General features: G+C 49.5%; 1 protein-coding gene across 1 annotated transcript; it reads right to left on the bottom strand.

Moving 5' to 3' along the window:
- Positions 1–605: 605 nt before the first annotated feature.
- Positions 606–16,491, bottom strand: F9 (coagulation factor IX). The gene is made up of 8 exons (XM_010572450.1): positions 16,383–16,491; positions 13,169–13,332; positions 12,797–12,821; positions 10,760–10,873; positions 8,862–8,990; positions 6,511–6,749; positions 4,148–4,265; positions 606–1,153 (listed from the first exon to the last, which is right to left on the bottom strand). The coding sequence occupies exons 1-8, from the start codon at positions 16,447–16,449 to the stop codon at positions 606–608; spliced, it is 1,404 nt and encodes a 467-aa protein (XP_010570752.1). The 5' UTR covers positions 16,450–16,491.
- Between the last annotated feature and the right edge of the window lie 1,204 nt (positions 16,492–17,695).

The raw sequence follows: 17,695 nt of genomic DNA on the forward strand, positions 1-17,695 counted from the left end.
CTGCCACTACCTTTAGATGAGTTTACAGATTTTAGTTCATTTATACAGCCAATTTTATGCCATCCTAAAGCAGGAGGAGCATTCCCTGCTGCCTGTGATCCATCTCAGCCTGGCTCATGTGAAAATATCTGGCCAAGAGTACTGCGTGTGCAATGCTTTGCGTGTTCACCTCCCTCGTGGGCTTCTGCTACAGGGACGATGCTGGATGCCGGTGCTGGAGGCACCCAGTGCCTGCTGGGCTCCCCTTGCCTGCGGTGCTGTGCGGCAGACGTGGGCGATGCCGGTGGCACGCTGGCCCAGGGCATGTGTCAGCTGTGCCCCAGCTCATCCACACCAGCCCTCTGCATTTGGGATTTGGGGACTTAACACCATCTCAGCAGTGCCGGTGTGTTCAGGAATACAGTCACGGGTAATTAAAAGGGCTTTTTATTTCCTTATTACCACATTTCCACTGCGTTCTCTCAACTTTTGCCCTTCCAAGAGCAGAAATTAGTTCGTTTACAAATGTTTATTAAAATGCAATGATTTCTGCAAAACGCATAGATCGCTACGGTCTCCGTTCAACCAACCAGTCCATCCCCCAGCACGGCGTAACCTCCCGTGGGTTAGGTAAGCCTCGTGATTTCCTTTATCCACTTCAGGTACTTGGAGACCCTGGTGTAGATGCCGTATTTACCTGGCTTGGCACATTCCTCACCCCAGCTGGTGATCCCTGTGAGAAACCAGGTGCCCTCGATCTCGGTGGTGTAGGGACCTCCGCTGTCCCCCCCGCAGGTGTCACTGCCCCCGGCTGGGAAGCCCGCACAGAACATGTTCTGCAGGATGGTGGTGGAGGTGCTCTTCAAGCAGGTCGGCCGGTCAACGAAGGGGACCTTGAGGACCTGGAGGATGGTGGCCGGCCGGCCGCGGAAAAGCATGCTGCCCCAGCCGCTCACCGTCCCCGTCCCGTGCTTCAGCAGGGCGTTGGTGAACTCCCGGCTGCCGACGCAGATGGGAGTGACGTAGCTGTTGAAGCTGAGCGGCCGGTCCAGCTCCAGGAGGGCGATGTCGTTGTGGTGCTTGTTGATCGTGGCGTTGTACGTGGGGTGGGGAAGGATTTTCACCACTTTACGCCGCTGCTCCGTGTTGTCTTCCTCGTTGGTGTTGTATTCACCTGCAGAGACGAACGTGGCTTGGGCTCCATGGCCGGACCAGCGACCGTGCCCTGCCAATTCCATCCCGATGCGATACCAGCCCGGCCGGGTGGTTGCAAAGGGATGAGCGCTGCACACCCCAGCCCTCAGGCTGCTCCGAGCCTGGTGCTGGCGAGTCTGCTTGCTCCTTCTCGAAGGGCGTTGGAGGTTTCCCCACGGCAGCACCTCCTCGGTCCCTGCAGCCGGCAGGACCTCAACCCCCAGATACGATGCCGGGCACGCACTGGCCGATCAAGTGCCAAAGGTCCAGATGCTTTTGCTGAAATTAGTAGCAATGTGGCTGTTCTTGGGATTTTGCACCCTCACAGAGATGTAAGGAGGATGTTGCCCTAACATCAAAGAGGGGAAAGCCCCTAGAATGAAAAATCTTCCTTTAAAATAAATCATTTCTTAGTGAAAAGAAGCCTGACCTTCCCTTTTCTTAAACCACGCAGCCACAGGGCAGAATGAGATGCAGGGGGGCTACGAAATGCCACCCCCCTGATGCTCACAGGTGCCCCTCGGGTCCCTGCTGCCCACACGAGGCTCGGCTGCTTGCGATTGCAGGGTGCTGCCAGCAGCTTCAGGCTCCTGTGATTGAGTTGCTGGCAGCCTATTACCTCCCCTCCCGGCTTGTGTAACAGGTAGAGGGAAGGGAAAAAATGTTCTGTGGTCTTGGGTCAGCAAATGGGCAGCATCTGGGTCTGCCTGTCGCCGAAACCCCTCTCCTGCCTGTGAACTGGCTATGCTGAAGGCTCCTGAGCAGGATGACTTTTCCCGCTTGCTTTCGCACAGCCCAAGAGGCGCAGGGTGCGTTTAACCCCTGCTGCAGTATTTCTACATGCTTTGCTGTAATCTCCAGAATATACGATCTCCTCTAAACAGTATCTGCAGCACTCCTGGCCCTGGCAGTGTCCTGTGTCTGCTGCGTCCGCCTGCGAGGAGCGGCACGGAGTCCGGAGGGAGAGGTGAGGCGGTTTTCTGTGTTCATGTTAATGCTGGTGCCTGATGAAGGTGGGTTTGGTGGCTGGTGCTGCTGATGTGCTCTGTGAGGGTTTTTTTGCAGCAGAGTGTGAATGTCAGCTTCCTCACAGGCTCTGTTTCGACAGTGTAAATGCAAGATAGATGTGGGGGAGACTTTCAGGAGGTTTTTCTTTTGCTATGGCTGCTTACTATTGCTGAGGACCTGAAAATATGCTTCAGGGATGAAAGTGGAGAAGCAAAGAAGGGGAGGGGAGGGGAATGCTTCTTCCACCCCCTGCTATTGATTTTTGGGCCTCCTAGGATGTTATGTACAAAGCTGAACATCTAGCGTGAATGGGCGTGAAGGAATCAGATGTTGCCCATGCAGTGTACATGGTGCAGGCACAAATTCAATAGTCCCTGAAGCCCTGCAAAATCGTATTTTGCTTTCTTGACTTGCTGCTTGTCCAAAATCCTGCCCTGGAAACCCAGCGGTGCCGCAGAGCTGTGTGAAGGTAGCGTGAGGGGACTTGGCTGATAACGTATCCTAAACGGATGGGGTGCGTGACATGCAGGAGAGAGCCTGAAAAGAGAGGCAGTTTGCATGCAGATGTAGCAAATGCAAAACCTCTGTCCGGGTCGAAACATGCTTTTCTAGGGGGAGACTGGGTTTGCACTGGGCATTTTGTACTTTCTCACGTTAGCAGGTGTAAGGCTGGGCTTTGTGCTGGGCTTTCCAGCAAAACTGCCTGAAAGTAGATGGCAAAAAATGCTGTGTGCAAACTGCGAGCCTCATCCTGCTAGCACGGGGCAGGTGGTGCCCAGCCCCGTAGCACTCAGTCTCCAGGGTCTGGCCAGGCACATTCAGGAGCTCTGCCACGTTAACATGGAAGATGAAGGTGCAGCTGGAACCCTCTTGATGAGCTTGTTTCTGTAGATATAAGCTCAGTGCTTCAAGGCTCAGGTAGAATGTCATTTTTGTCACTAATGCATTTCATAGTGTTTAAACAGAAAGCTTGATTCTTCCATGTCTCCTCTCGGTGCTGCTCGTAGCAAATACTAACTATATTAGTGTTCCCTTCCTGTACCGATCAGTGTAACCCTCTTATACTACGTATTCACACAGGGGAGGAACAAATAATTTGGGGAAGCTGATTCTGCCACAGCTGTGAAACGTGGCACCACGATGCTTGCCAAGGCCCCATGCTGAGTTATCAGCAGGCTGCCTAGCAGGGTGTCTGGAAGAGCTGGGTACCAAGAGTTGGGGGAAACACCATTTTTCAAGCAGGGATACATTTGTTTTATAACATAGCAGTATCATTTGCTGTGCAGCCTGGCCACACCACCCCTGCTTAACTTCCCAGAGACCCTGCTCTAAAAGCACACTTCCCCACATGCCAGCCCAGTTTCTCTACTTCAATCCATAAATTCTATTTACTTCTAAAGAAGTTAGGAGGAAAAAGTAGTTATCTTCTCCTTGCAAGGAGTTAGTTAGGTTGCTGGTGCCCCTCTTGCACCAGCTACGTGAATCCATTCTCTGAGAGTTGTGTGAAAACTTAGTGCGACCCCCAAGAAGAGCAGAAATCCCTGGTGAGGTCCTACGTGGCTAGTAGAGATAAAAATCCATCGCATCAGCTCGTGAAGCACCATCTTAACTGAAGCCCACCGGGCTTTTAAGCAGCCTGGGGTTCTCTCTGGCTGGGATGAGATGATTGCCTGTGGTCGGGTTGAGCTGTGCTTGCAACAGGGTCCAACAGCTCCATGGCTTTGGGACCAAGGCCAGACCCAGCTCACTGCTCCCACCGGAGGTGGTGGTACCTGCAGAGACCAGGCTGCCGAAATGCCGCAATCTGCAACCGGGGCCTCGATGCCCTAAAGCACCTTGTGCTGCGTTGCCGCCCGTCACGGTGGCGCGGGTCCCAGGGTTCTGCGCGATGCCTTGTGCCCGGCCGGTGCAAACCCCATCCCGCATCCCTCACCTGGGCTGGCCCGATGCTGCCCGAGGTGCTCACCTGCCACGGCGGTGACGTTGTCACCTGGCTGCAGGCAGTGTGCTGCCGTCACGACCCATTTCTCGTTGATGATGGATGCGCCGCAGAAGCCCACGCCGTGGCTGTTCACCAGATGAACCTGTGGGAGCAGAAGGAAATCACGCTCGTGGGTTTGCGTAAATCGGTGAGGGAGAAGAGTGGGACGCACGGGTTTTGTTTGGCTATAGGATGGCCTGCCTTTAGGTCGTACAGACCCAGTGGTGCCAGAGATGCTGCTCCTCGGGAATTCCCTGCCCCTCCGTCCGCTGTAGTCACAGCGGGTAGCCAGGACCGCTCCACACACGTGTTAGTGCCCCATTGCACTTCTCCTCCCTTTGCTGCCAGGCTGGGAGGGCGGACAGCCCTGAGCGTAAACCTCAGCATAAAACTCGGAGCATCCAAAATACAAGCACTTCTGCACCTCCTAAAAGTGCCAGTGACTAGATCTTAACTAGTTAACTAGGGAAAAAATCTTAATTACCCATTTCATTGGGCATCTAACTGCCTCAGCACTTACGGGGCACAAGCCCGGACGTCCCTTATGCTAAAACTTCTAATTAAATTAATCAGCTGACTCGATGGACTGTGTTTAAAAGAAGGATTGCTTTATAATTCACCCTTTTCGTTCCTTTCACGTGACGTAGCTCGTCACTATCTATCTGCCTCGTACTTTCCACGTAATTCCTCATTCAATGCCTTGTTAGACAGAGCCAGCTGCGTTTTAAGAAGCTCAATATCCATAACGAAGAGGACGGAGCTTGCCCACGGTGATGAACTGGCGTGCCTCCAGGCCCGCAGCAGTCCCCACCCTTGGTGTCCGGCGTGGGGTCTGCCCCAGGCACTGTGGGCTGTGCCCATCCCCGTGGCGTCTGGCCACGGGGCAGGCTGCTGCTGTGGGGCCTGACCCCCACGCGTGCCTGTGGGTGCGAGACTGCCCGTGGAACAGCCAAAGACAAAGACAGTGACGTGGTTTATAATGCCCTTCACTGGGATCTGAGCCCCACAACCAGCCCCAAGCCCCAGCACCCCTCCTGATTCCCCAGCCGGCTGAGCATCTTCATTTGCCAGCTGGCAAAAGGGCAACCAAGATTTTTTTCGGAGGGTGCCTGGTCAGGTAAAGGTCTCCATGAGCACAGGCAGCTAGCCAGACTTGGTGGGCTTGTAGGGTGTGAATTTTCTTTCTTTATGGATAATGATTTCTCATATTTGACTTTCTGGTTCTTCTCTTGGCTCTCTGTGAATGGGTGGTGGGTGCCAGCATCACGTAAGGCTTGTCCCACGAAAGGCTGAGCCAGAAAGCTCTGCGTGGCCAGGGTGGCGGGACGGCCTCTTCCTTTCAGACACAAAACATGACCTCCCAACAAACCTCCTGCTGCTACTGGTGGCCATGTATGTCCCCAACACGTTACTGGCTTTTTTAGCTCTGAAATGGAGCGCAGATGCCTGCTCCTGACCTGTCTGCACACCCCCTGCTCACTGCTTCACTCCCTCAGCAGACGTAGAGGGATCGGCTGATGTGTGTGAATAGGCATTTACGTCCCTGTGTGGGCAACTTTTCACTGACGTCACCAGTGTCGATCTGTGCCAGAGCTTGCAACAAAAAAAGATTTGCCATTCCTAAAACCTCATCTGAATTTATTATTTTGCACTCCCAGCCACTGAGATTTCTGCGCTCACTGAAGCCAGAGTAGAATTTAAGGGCAGTAGATGACTTTGAAAAAGATCCAAGCTAGGAGATAGCTTTCCTTTTGACAACAATTTAAAAGTAATTGCAGAGCAGTGGGTTGGAGGAGGCTTCTTTGCAGCCCCCCCTCACCTGTGATGTCATTTTTGGTGAGGTAGACATGAGTAGGATGTCGCAAGTTGGATAAAGAGCGAGCAGCTGGATTTGGTAGATGCCGTACAAGGACAGATCCTTTGTTGGTATAAATTGTTATGGATCTGTTGAAACTGATGCAGTCAAAAAATGAGCTGCATTGTTCCTTGCGAAGCTGCACCTTGCAAAGCTCCCCTCCCTCAGCCTTCGGCTTAATCTTGGTAAATTCATGGGCTACTGGGAAATCTGTTGCTATAGCTCAAAACCGGATCCTTTGTGCCCTGTCAGATTAAGCTGCTGTGACTGCCTTCTAGCCAGGGTAGACCCCCAGCCAGGCAAGTTTTGTTGCTGTGGCATAAAACTGTGTATAGAAGGAAGCTGTGCTCCTGTTAGACTTGAGATCTATTGCTAAAGTAACCTGAGAGACGGGCTTTGGATATGTAGAAGTAAGACAATCCTGCATTCAGAAGGAAATGAATAGGCAGAGCGATTGCTGGGGTTACAGGAGAGCTGCAGAAAGAGCCAGTACCTGCCAAGGCACCTCGCCTCTCATGCTGTCTGATCCACCGACAACCCGGGTGCCCGTCTTAATTATCGGTGTGATTTTTGTGGTGGTGGCAGCGCTGGTTTCAGTGACGTTGTCGAGCACCTCGTCATGAGCATCGTCGTGGTCATCGGCGGTGATGTTCCAGTGCTCAAAGGTGTTTATGGCTCGGGTGAGCTTGCTCTTCGCTTCGGGAGCCGTGATCCTCCCACAGGGATACGGCACTGGGAGAGAAACAGTCGCGGTTATGACCGGCTGCGCATCACGCTGAGGGTTACAGCGATCGAAGGAGCAGGCGAGGAGGCAAATGCTGCCTCAGCTCAGCACCCTGTTTTGGGACCAACACGGGAGACGCAGGGCTGTGGGCTGACCGTGCGTTCTCCGTGCAAACAGATGCCCATGCCTTTGAGCCGCAGTGCCGGTAATATGTAAAAGTAGCAAAAGCATAAATTGTTTCTGGGCTTTAGAAATGACAGCCGAACAGCTTTTAAAAAGAAGAAAGCTTGCGAGAGGGAGCGTGTGTCTGATGGGACGGTGCAGCTGTGCCTTTATTTTGTGGGATGCTGAGGTGCATACCTGGGAGGCTTGCTGCGGTAGGCAGCCGGGCACTTGGCTGACATTTCTGCAGCAAGTAACTCCAGTACAACAGAAGTCCAGCTGGGAGGGGGCAGGAAATAATATCTGCCAATTGTACAGATAATCCTGCTTGGCACCAAGGTAAGGAAAACATTAATAAACTCTTTTTAGAGTTGTAGATTTTCTCTGTTAATGAAGATCTCATCTGTAGGCTCATTTCAGATGAGCTCTTCCCATTTCTCTCCTACGCAGTGTGTGCCGAATTCCTGCTGATAGTGGCAGTCAAAATAGTAAATAGCATCAGGCATTGTCTTTCATCTGAAAAGCTTTCAACAGCCCTGTGCAAACAAACTTAGTGTAAAATCAGATGTAAGTGTGGCCTACTGAGATTTCATATGCTTTTTTTAAACAGTCTGCTTTAGGAATAGGGCTTAAATAAGTGTTGAGTGATGGAAAGTGCTACCCGTGAGGTTAGGCTAGGAATTGAAGGTTTAAGAGCCAACAGAAGCTAAGCTTTTGCAGGAAGGGCAATTACCCAACCTGAAAGATGATCTTATTGCTAACAGTAAAACTTTCTGGTCCAGTGAAAGTGACACAGCATGTTGGGCAACACAGGCCTGACCTCTTAATGATCTCCATTAACAGAAGGACTCCCAGCCTAAGATACTTCCCACACTGATTGCTGAAAGTCAGCACTTGCAGGAGCTCCAATTGCTCCTGGCTGTACTTATCTGACCTTCAGAAACTAACTCACCTGTGCGGGTGCCCGCATGCTAGCTTAGGTGTGCAAATCTCTTACTCTCAGGTGATAGAAATACAATAGCATTAAATGTTAAATTGACCTTAGATGACAAAATATTTCTCTGCTCAATCTCCTCTTTCCTCTGCCAGATGTGCTTCTGAGATGTTCATGCCCAATTAACTTGCTGTGTTGCGGTGAGTTGGAATTGCACGTGTCAGGGTAGTCTGAGATACTATAACAGCCTAGGAGTGGGGTAAAGTTGGGGAATATAACAAGAACCAGCTATTCTTTAGCCCTTTATGAAGTTGCATCCTCAAGCAATGCATTTCCCCTCTGCTCCACTCAATACCACAGCTAAACCATGGAGTCTAGTTCCCGTTGAGGGTCTTTGTGTGCAGATATACACTGTTGGGAGGACAGCACCACCACAAAGCTTCACTTGTTTCTACCCAACTCGGGAAACTACACTGCCTGATGGCCAGCCATGAAATGGACCCTCAGGAGGATTTAGAGTAAGAAAGGTTGTCTTTTGTTCTGGAAAAGCCCAGAGCATCCTTGATGTAGGATCAGTAACTAAATAGTAGCTCCTATTGGAAGAACATGAGAGTGAGCTCTGGCTGGACACCACCGTGTATGCTGGTGTACCTGAACACCCCGTTTCTGCCTCCAGAAAACTACTGATTCATATCTAGAAATATAAAATGGCTGCAAGTGGGAGAGGCACCTGTGTGAGCAGCCATCTGAAATGAGCATTTGCCTGGTGAACAAATTCATGGACAACTACCCTTGTTCTCCACCCATCTAGGCTAAAAAAGGGAGTTTAAATTGCATCCTTCAAGCCTGACCCCACATCTGCCATTGGGTAAGTGCAGGGTCAGGCTTTTTACATTTGTTAAGCAGGAAAACAAGGCTGGTTTCCAACAGGATATTGCATTTCTATGAGGTCCATGTATCTAAATTCAGGACGAGACCTTGGAAACTTCCACCCAAATCTCTTAAAAACACTTTCAAAGCTAACCTGCAGGTTCACAGGACTTTCCATCTTCATGAAGTCTATAGCCAGCAGCACAGGAACACACCACTTTCTGCGGTGGGTCATGCCTGCAGAAGTGCTTGCAGCCTCCATTTTTAATAGCACAAGTGAAGTCTGAAAGAAAATAAAATGAAACTGTGAAAGCTCTTTTGAAATACAACTGGTCAGAGATTTGTTGGGACTTGGGCCTTTGGACTCAGCCTATAACCCACTGGAACTGGTTGTTCCAGACTATGGAAACTGGATGCTTGTTTACAAGGAGAGTGTCCTCCTCCCAAATCACGTCCCTGCTCATAATGAAGGAGTGCTGGGCACCTCTTCGAGAAGGCAGGTTGAGGAACAGCCCTGTGAGAGGTCCCACTGAGCTCTGGTGCAGCCTCCTGCATCCAACAACTGTGTGCTGTCTGAAATTTGGCAGCCTGATTGTAAAGGGCTCCTGCAAATATTTGGTTATGAGCCACGTGATTTCCCCACTGTCATACTGCTCTCCTTCCCCCCATGCTTACGGCAATCCAGCCCCAGTGCGGATGCTAGTGGAGAACGCCATGTGTCAAATGGGAGCAAACCCTGAACCCACGAAGGGCTTTGTGCTGGGATTATCGCTGGGCTCCGAATTTAAAACCTCAATTCAAAGCCATATGTTGTTCCTGACATACCAATAAATCATTGCAGCCTGATGTGGAAGACCCATTTCAGCAGGACATTTGATGAAACGGGTCCCAGACCGAGGCACAGCGAGATTCCCATGATTCCCATGACTTGTGTGTGTCTTCTCCCACCCCACTTTGCACTCCTCTGCGGTGGGAACACCATCTCTTGGAGGTGGGAAACCACTAATACGCAGACGCCCTTTTAATTCTCAGTGAGTTTTCAAATAACTTCACAGCAGATTAACTCCACTCCTACTTCCTCAAGGACACCTCCCTTCCTGTAGCCATTTTAATGCCATCATTTACTATTTTTACAGAGCTCCTTTTCACGCCTCACTTCTAGCTCTATTTTTGTTCCTGTCTCACTTCCACTAGAAATCTGCAATGAGACTATTTAAATTTGATGCAGCTTTGAAATGCTCTTTTTAACGTACACTCCTCTCTTGCCAGAGCAGAAGCACAACTAGAAAGAGAATCTTTTATTAGTGCAGTGAGTCTAGCACATTATGCGACTCGCACAGCCCCTGATTATATTATAAATATAAGAGCTGAATATCCCTTTTGCTTAAATTATCAGCTGTTTGGTTTTCATAAACTCCTCAACCCATCAGGAAAATATTTGCCTTTTGTTTGCCTTCAGAATCAAGGTTGCTGGTGATAATTATAATTATGAATTTAGCAGAGTGCCATTGAGAGGAGGTTGCAATAATCCGGCCCTGCTCAGCACCTGCTGCCCAGCCTGGCGTGAGAAATGGAAAGGAGGAGTGAGAGGCTGGGGGCCCCACCAGGGTCGGTGGAAAACCGTTGCTTTCAGCAGGTGGGTGCGTCGCCCTTGATTGACGAGCAGCCCCGGAAAGGTTTGTGCTGGGGAGATAAAGGAAGGTCTCTGTGTCAACATTTGTGCTGGCAGCTGCAGCGTGCTGAACAAAAGACCTTGAGCCTGAGTCTCTGTTGAAGCCTGCGTAAGAGCAGGCATCTCGGTGCTCAGCGGAGGTGGAGCTGGGGGTCCAGCGAGGGCAGGAGAGGACAGAGACATCTGCTCTTGTATCCCCAAGCATGTCCCCCTGTAATCCCGTTGCCAGCAGGCTGGATTTGCACGTTTATGCAGTGCCTTAGAGCAAGGCAAAATGTGTCTGGAACAGCTCTCTAGTAGGATAAAACTCTATGCCCATTTTGACACGGTGGGATTTCAAGTAGGGCAGAACAGCCACAGGACGAGTCCCTGGTACGTACCTATCTCACAGTTTCTGCCTTCGTACCCAGCTGGGCACCAGCACACATAGGAACTTACTGCGTCCTTGCAAACAGCTCCATTTTTGCATGGATTGGGGTCGCACTGATCTCCATCTTGGAGAGAAGACAGGAGAATTAACAAACATGAGCATCCGTCACGGCTGATGCTGACCAAGCACTGGAGCCTTGCTCTGTGCAAGCCTCCTGTTAAAGACGAGCAAGAGACTGCACACCTTCCTTCTTTGTAATGGAAAAGAAGTCAGATCCTGGCACCCAAGGGCACAACAGACAACGTCAGTGCTGGGGTAACATCAGCAGCAGTGCTTTACCCAGAGTCCTAATTATGTACCGTGTCCCGTGTGGGTTAATTCTGCTCCTTTCAGCAGAACTCCTCTTTCAGTCTCACTCATGCAACATCTCAACAGGACCTCATGTCTTGGCTAAATTAGGCAAAGTTAGAAGGTTTGCTTCCTCAAGAGTGGTTAGGATTTCCCAATCTGAATTATTTTAACACTACTGTCTTTATTCTCTGAAGGATTGGGCCAGTTCATTTGGGTTTCGAAACTCTCTGTGTAATAGGATTGAGAGCTTTGGTCATTGCTCTTTCTTTCTAAAAGTCTTGTACTACTGGTCTAGATTTTTCTTTACATGTCAGGGCTTTTATTTTCACAGTTGCCTACAGCTGAGAAGCTGAGGCTTTAATATAAACACCCAGTATTGCAAAATTAGTGATCTAACACTGTGGAAGAGTAAGTCAGTGATGTTAAATTACAGGGAAGTGTGCTTTGAAATGGTAATGCAAAGAGAAGGAGGAAGGGGAATGTCTTGATGCATTTGTGTCCTGCCAGTAAGCATGGCTGTTAATGGTGCTTTCAGGAATGGACTGGAACGCAAAAGGCAGAGAGCAAACAGGGACAAAATGGTTTGGTTTTGTCTTGTCTAAGGCATGGTGTCGGGGTTCGCACATAAGGTGTGCATCACGGCTGCTGTTGCTGCCCGGTGAGGGCAATCGGGGCTTGGTACCACTTGGGTGCTGTGCAAGGGGTGAGCCCCTGTGGGCAGCACACGTTGGGAACAGCAGCTTGTAAGCTGAACATTAAACCAGGCACTTTGGATGATAGGGGAATACATGGCATTTACTGTTTTTGAAGAGCTAATTGGTTACAGTGGCAGGGAAACAAATGCAGCGTTGAGTTTCATCAGTTGGTTTTTCAGATGACAGTCTTACAATGCAAATCTAACTTTTTTATTTTATAGCCTGGACTGAATAATCTGAATTATTTAAGTCTTTTTAGTGAGATGTTCTGGGCGCTTCGCCAATCTACAAAGCAGTTCATTTATTGAAATGTCCTTAAAATTAGTTTCAGATGTTTTAGTGGGCATTGAAATCTTTTTGGTAAGGGACTGAGGAGTCATTGGGGATGGAGGCTGAAAGGGAAAAAATAGATGGTGGAAAGAAAATGGTGGAGATGCAAGGGTTTGGGACCACTGGTGTGAATTGCAGACAGCTGTTTGCTATGATCATGTTGAGGTTCCACTTTAATATGGCATTTCTAGGGATTCGTGCTGTGCTTGCACAAAGCTGTGCCTTGTCTGGAGATCTCTGCTTGAGAACAGAACATTTGCCGTTTGCTGAAGGGATGTTAATTATCGTTGTTGTGTTTTACTCACTACCACAGCTGAAACTAGAAGCCCAGAGCGTGACCTGGGTTCAATGGATCTAGTGGTCTGTGTGAACCAGAGGTTCTGTGAGGTTTTTGAAGTTTGTTCAGAAAAAACCTGCTTGAAAAAAGAAAACATGAAATAATTTTTTTTTTTTTTTTTTTTTTTTTTTTTTTTTTTTTTTGCTTTGCAATTTATATACAAACGGGACAGACCCAGGCTGGGTGGCTGCAGGATTTAGGGTGCGTAACTCTGACTAGCTCTGTCCTAACACACTTTCTGAATGCTGGAATACATTTGTTTCACTAAACATCTGCTACTTATGCACTGAGAGATTAATATTATGCATTTGAACATGAAGAAAGCAGCTCTTACCGATGTATGTTTTCCAAAACTCCATCTGCAAAGTAAAAAAAAAAAAAAAAGTTTCCTTTGATTTCTAATTTCTGGGCTCTGCCTGAGTGAAGGAGTAAAGGGATGACTCCAAAGCTAAAGCAAAAGACTTGCAGGAAAACAACCACCTCCGTAATCCCAGTGGTGACCAACAAACCTTTAAAGCAGTTCCCCAGCCCGACGGATGGATCACAAATGAGAATAAAACACGATAGGTGCTGCACTTGGCCCCTGCAGGTTTTCCCCTTGCTGTTCACTCTTCCCTCCCCCTCTGTGCCTCCTCACCTGAAAGGCTCGTAGAGGTGTGGGCTGGGGGGAACAAGGTTCTTGCCATTTTGCAGCAGCGATACTCACTGTTTTCTCTGTGTTTTCAAACACTTCTCGGGCTTCTTCAAAGCTGCATTTTTCTTCCATGCATTCTCTCTCAAGGTTCCCAGGAATAACCTCTTCTAGTCTGTTTGAATTGGCTCGCTTTTGTCTGCTCAGAACGGAGCTCGCCTCTTTGTTCTCGATGAAGACTGCGATTTGAAAAGAAATAGGGGCTAGAGAGGAGCATGCACCGCCATGGGATGCAGCTGGGATGGACTCTCAGGGCTCTGTTCTCCCAGAAAGCAAGCCCTTTTCATGCATTTGCCCCCCTGTTGCCCCATGGCCAGGGATGTTTCAGGATCATTATCATCCACTTGAGGTTTCTTTGGTGTCTAACTGAGGATCACATCTGGAGAACCGAGTCAAAATAGTCAATAGTCAGAAATGACTGATGGCGAGAGGGTGATTAGGAGCGCTGAAGTTTGATGCTTAAAATACCCTAAAGCAGATGGTGTATCTCCTATCATAGATGCACAGACTGGAATATTTGAGAGGGGAAAATAACAGGCTTTTTCATGCTGCTGCTTGGTGAGGTCTTGTTTGGACACAGAAATTGTCCTGCTTTAACTGTCTCTGCGTGTTTTGGCTGTGAAAGGCCATTTGCCTCCGCAAGCAGCTGCAGCCCTTGGAAGCCACGGGCCATTTGCTTCTCTCCCTGCTCCTCGTCCTTGCCCATGTGCCTGGGTACCACCGTTTCTTGTTGGCAGGAGAGGTGACATGAGCCCTCCTCACCCCCTGGGCCAGGTCATGTCAACGAAGTGGTGTGCATCCACCTTCAACTTGCTGGCCGAGCGCCTGGGCAGAGAGCTGCTGGTGCTGCAGGGACCCTCGGTCTAGGTGGGGTGTCCGCGGTAGCCACCAGCCTTCCCGTGGTGGCCGCCTGGTGAAGGGCACAAGGACGTGCAGTCCCATCATGGTGCTACCATGAATGCTTTCCCAGCAGGGCCACGTGTCCCATCGGCAGGGTCACCAGCAGCAGCCTTCCCACGGCAGCTGGCGAGCAGGGTTTGCCCCTGACCCACTTCTTGGAGACCCCCGCCTCTGTTGAGCACTCTTCTCCCACCCCACTGCTCTAAAAAAGACATTATTCACCCAGAGGATCTTCCTGCTTTGCCTCCCCAGCCTCTCTTCTCTCTCCACCCTCCCTTAGTGCTCGCAGCCATGTCCCTTTTTGTCACCAGATGGCACGGTAGAGCAGCTCTTGGAGCTGCTGGTGGCCACCCCGGACACGGACCCTTATCTGGGGCTCTGTGCTGGAAGGGGTTCAGGCACCTGTGGGCCTGGCCCCTCTGAGGGTTAAGGAGAGTATGAGCTCAGCCAGGCAGACAGAGAGTGAGGAGCAAGTACCAGCTGCTCGTTCCTTCTCATGGCTAACTTCTGCTCTCCATCCAGAGCAGATCCCAGCCTCTCCGAACCCGCAGAGGATCGGTTTTGTTGAAGTCTCGCGAGCCCCAGGAAGGTTGCTCTGATTTACACCATGCTACTCATGGTGTAACCAGCTCCTTCACCTAAAGAATTCTCTGCAAGAAACTGAGCTAATAGTTTTTGCAATGCTTTTAATCATTGTACGGCAAGCTTGCACCTCTGCCTTCCTCATGCTAGTGTGTTTTTGGTTAAAAACGGAGTGCATTAAAATCCTGACCTTAACCTAGCTGTTTGGCAGTAGATGTTGATGGGTAAAGCACTGACCTCTGAAGAAGCCGGGCTTGTTTCAAACACTGCAGCCCCGGTGGGGTGGCCGGTCCCCTCCCAGCTACAGATTGTGGTTTATGTGTGCGACATGATTATTCACCCCCACCTGAGCGGGGGGCTGAGAGTGGGGGGACACAGCCTTGCTGGAGGAGACCTGCCCCCTTCTCCCCATGGCGTGGGCTGCAACCTTCAGCTTGTCCCCAGGCTGGGCAGAAAAGGCTTAGGTGAGAGTGATGGAGCAGTTTTTCTTGGTTTTGTAACCCAATGGGGCTCTCCATGTGCTTAGTGCCTGGGGAAGCCGATGCGGGCGCAGCCGCCCATCACCCTGCGTGAAGTGAGGTAGCTGCGTTAGACCCACTCCTTCATCTCTTCCCGGTGGGATATGCCAGGCACCTGCTGTAATTAACCCATTTAATGGAGAAAACTCATTTTAATGAATGCAGCTTTACCTCCCTCAGATCCCTCTAGGCTTTCTCAGTTGCTTACTGATCCCACATGCTGCTTGACAAGCAAAACTTGATTTGAACTGAACCTTGCAGGCCCCATGGGGTAACAGGCATGGTACTCACCCTGGCTGGAAACCATCCTCACACCAAGAATATATTCACACATGACTTACCAGCTCCTGAACCAGTATCTGAGAGAGAGATATGGGTCTCCAGGCCAAGGGGTTGTGGGGACAGACCTGTCCTGCCAGCTGAGTATAGTATTTTCTAGGACTTACACCCAGGTGGGTAGTGGTACCAATATACTTAGGCTCTGCTCACTTTTCATTGCTAAGCAAACATTTTGGAAAGAGGCCTTTTTCTTTTTAATCTGTTACTTGCAGTGTTTTAAAGGAAGAAGAAAAGCCAGCCTTGCACCAAACAAGTACTCACACTGGATGTCAACCAGCCTCTGCTGGAAGTATTGCTGCTACAGATAAATCAAGCAATAGCCTGCATTACTATGTGTGATTGCCCACATCCATCAACTACTCTATCTTGTCTACAGTTCTAGCTGCATCTTACAGTCTTTGTTAAATTCACGCTGGGTTTGGCTTTAAACAATTCTCACAGTGGCAAATCCAATGACTGTTTTATGGATGTGAGTACTTGTTTGTACTGCAGGACAAAGTGACGGCACACGAAGAGGTGTGGATGTTACTTCACCAGCAACGCTCTCCCCTTTTTTTCCTTCTGTGTGTGGGTACGTGCATTCTAAAATGGCTGAATCAAGCTCTAAAAGCTTAAAAGCTGCAAAAAATTTAAGAAAAATCCCATTCTTTAAATTAATCCCTCTGACACATTCTGTGTAAAATCAGCATAAAAACTATTATTTCATTCCCAAGAAAAGAACCAGAGCATTAAAGAGAGGAGCTGTGAAGCACAGCAGTCCCTCTGAGCTCTCATCTCTTAGGAGACTGCACAAGCCGTCCTACTGACAAGTGACAAACTGTCCCTTCACCTGTGCTGGTAACCCCCCCCAGCCAAAAGTGAAGGACTTGCTAGGTTTTAAACGAACCCACCTGTACTTTCGGCACCGAGACAAGCTCCCAGAAGACAAACGGAGAGTGCGAGGGGGATATTTGCCATCTTCTTCCCACTGCCCAAACCTCTTGCTAACAAATAGTTCAGGTGGTGGAGTTCAGTCAATAGTTCCAAAGTGCAAATGCTTGTTTATTTACTCTGGGTAACCCTTTAATTTAAGGTCCCCAGATGTGCCATTGCTGAAGCCTGAAATGGCAGCATGGGTGTTATCGGGGAGGGCATATCCACGTACAAGAAACCTGCTGGGTAGTTGCAGTCCTTGAGCTCATCTTCTGCCCTGTAGGATGTTACTGCCAAGTTTGGGGGTTGAGCATAGCACAAGAATAAATTAATTTAGCCTCAGTGAACCTCTTTAAAGCACTGGATCTCCCATTCCTATCTAGGTGATGTGGTTGGCCGTATAAAAAAAAAGTCCACAGTAGCATTTTCAAAGGCTTCAGTATGGTCCGTGTTTCGTACAAAAGAGCCAGCACAATTCCCTTGAAGACAACACTACAGGTGATGTTTCTTTTCAGGGAACAGGCACCCTTGGAGCAGGGCCATGTCAGCCAGCGTGGTCTCACATGGGTTATCTAATTAAAAACCTGGATGAAGTGAGGTGAGACTACTGGTCCATTATCTAGATCCTCTGGGGCAAACCCTGGATATACATGGAATTTCCTGGGTCCTGTACTTGAGGCCACAGGAGGGAACCTGCTACTTGATGGACAGTGGGCTGGCATCGGGATGGGCTGATAAAATGCCGGCTCTGGAGCAGAGAGAGTGTGCAGGCTCCTGGCTGCAGGGCAGCCTTTGCCCAGGGCAGGTTCAGAGGCTGCTCCTAATCCACACTGGCCAAAGAGAGAACTAAAAGGGAGGGAAGATGGGGGAAATGAAATAGGAAAAAAAGGTTTTCATACAGAAAAGAAAGAGTGGATTTTCACATGGAACCATTCATATTTACTGGTGGGTTACTTATAACTTTTAAAACCCATCTCTTCCCTTCTTCTGACTTTCCCTTAATATGAAGAGCTATTTCAAGGTGAGTAATTGCTTTTGGGAAAATGCTGACTATTGTAAAAAAATAAATAAAACATCCACTTCTGGAAAGGTAAAAAATCCCCCCCCCGCTTCCTTGAGGAGGGAAAGTAGGCCAAAATCTTTCATCCCACTCTAGGGATGGCTCATGGACTTTCTGACAATGACCTCTTCCTCAAAACCTGCTTCCCAGCTTCTGCTTCTCCCCTCACTCCCCCATGCATAAGGCAGAACTCAAATCCATCATTGCACCCGTGCACATCTGGCGCTTGCA

This window comes from Haliaeetus leucocephalus, unplaced genomic scaffold (assembly GCF_000737465.1).
Source record: "Haliaeetus leucocephalus isolate CR32 unplaced genomic scaffold, Haliaeetus_leucocephalus-4.0 Scaffold340, whole genome shotgun sequence".
NCBI classification, from domain to species: domain Eukaryota; kingdom Metazoa; phylum Chordata; class Aves; order Accipitriformes; family Accipitridae; genus Haliaeetus; species Haliaeetus leucocephalus.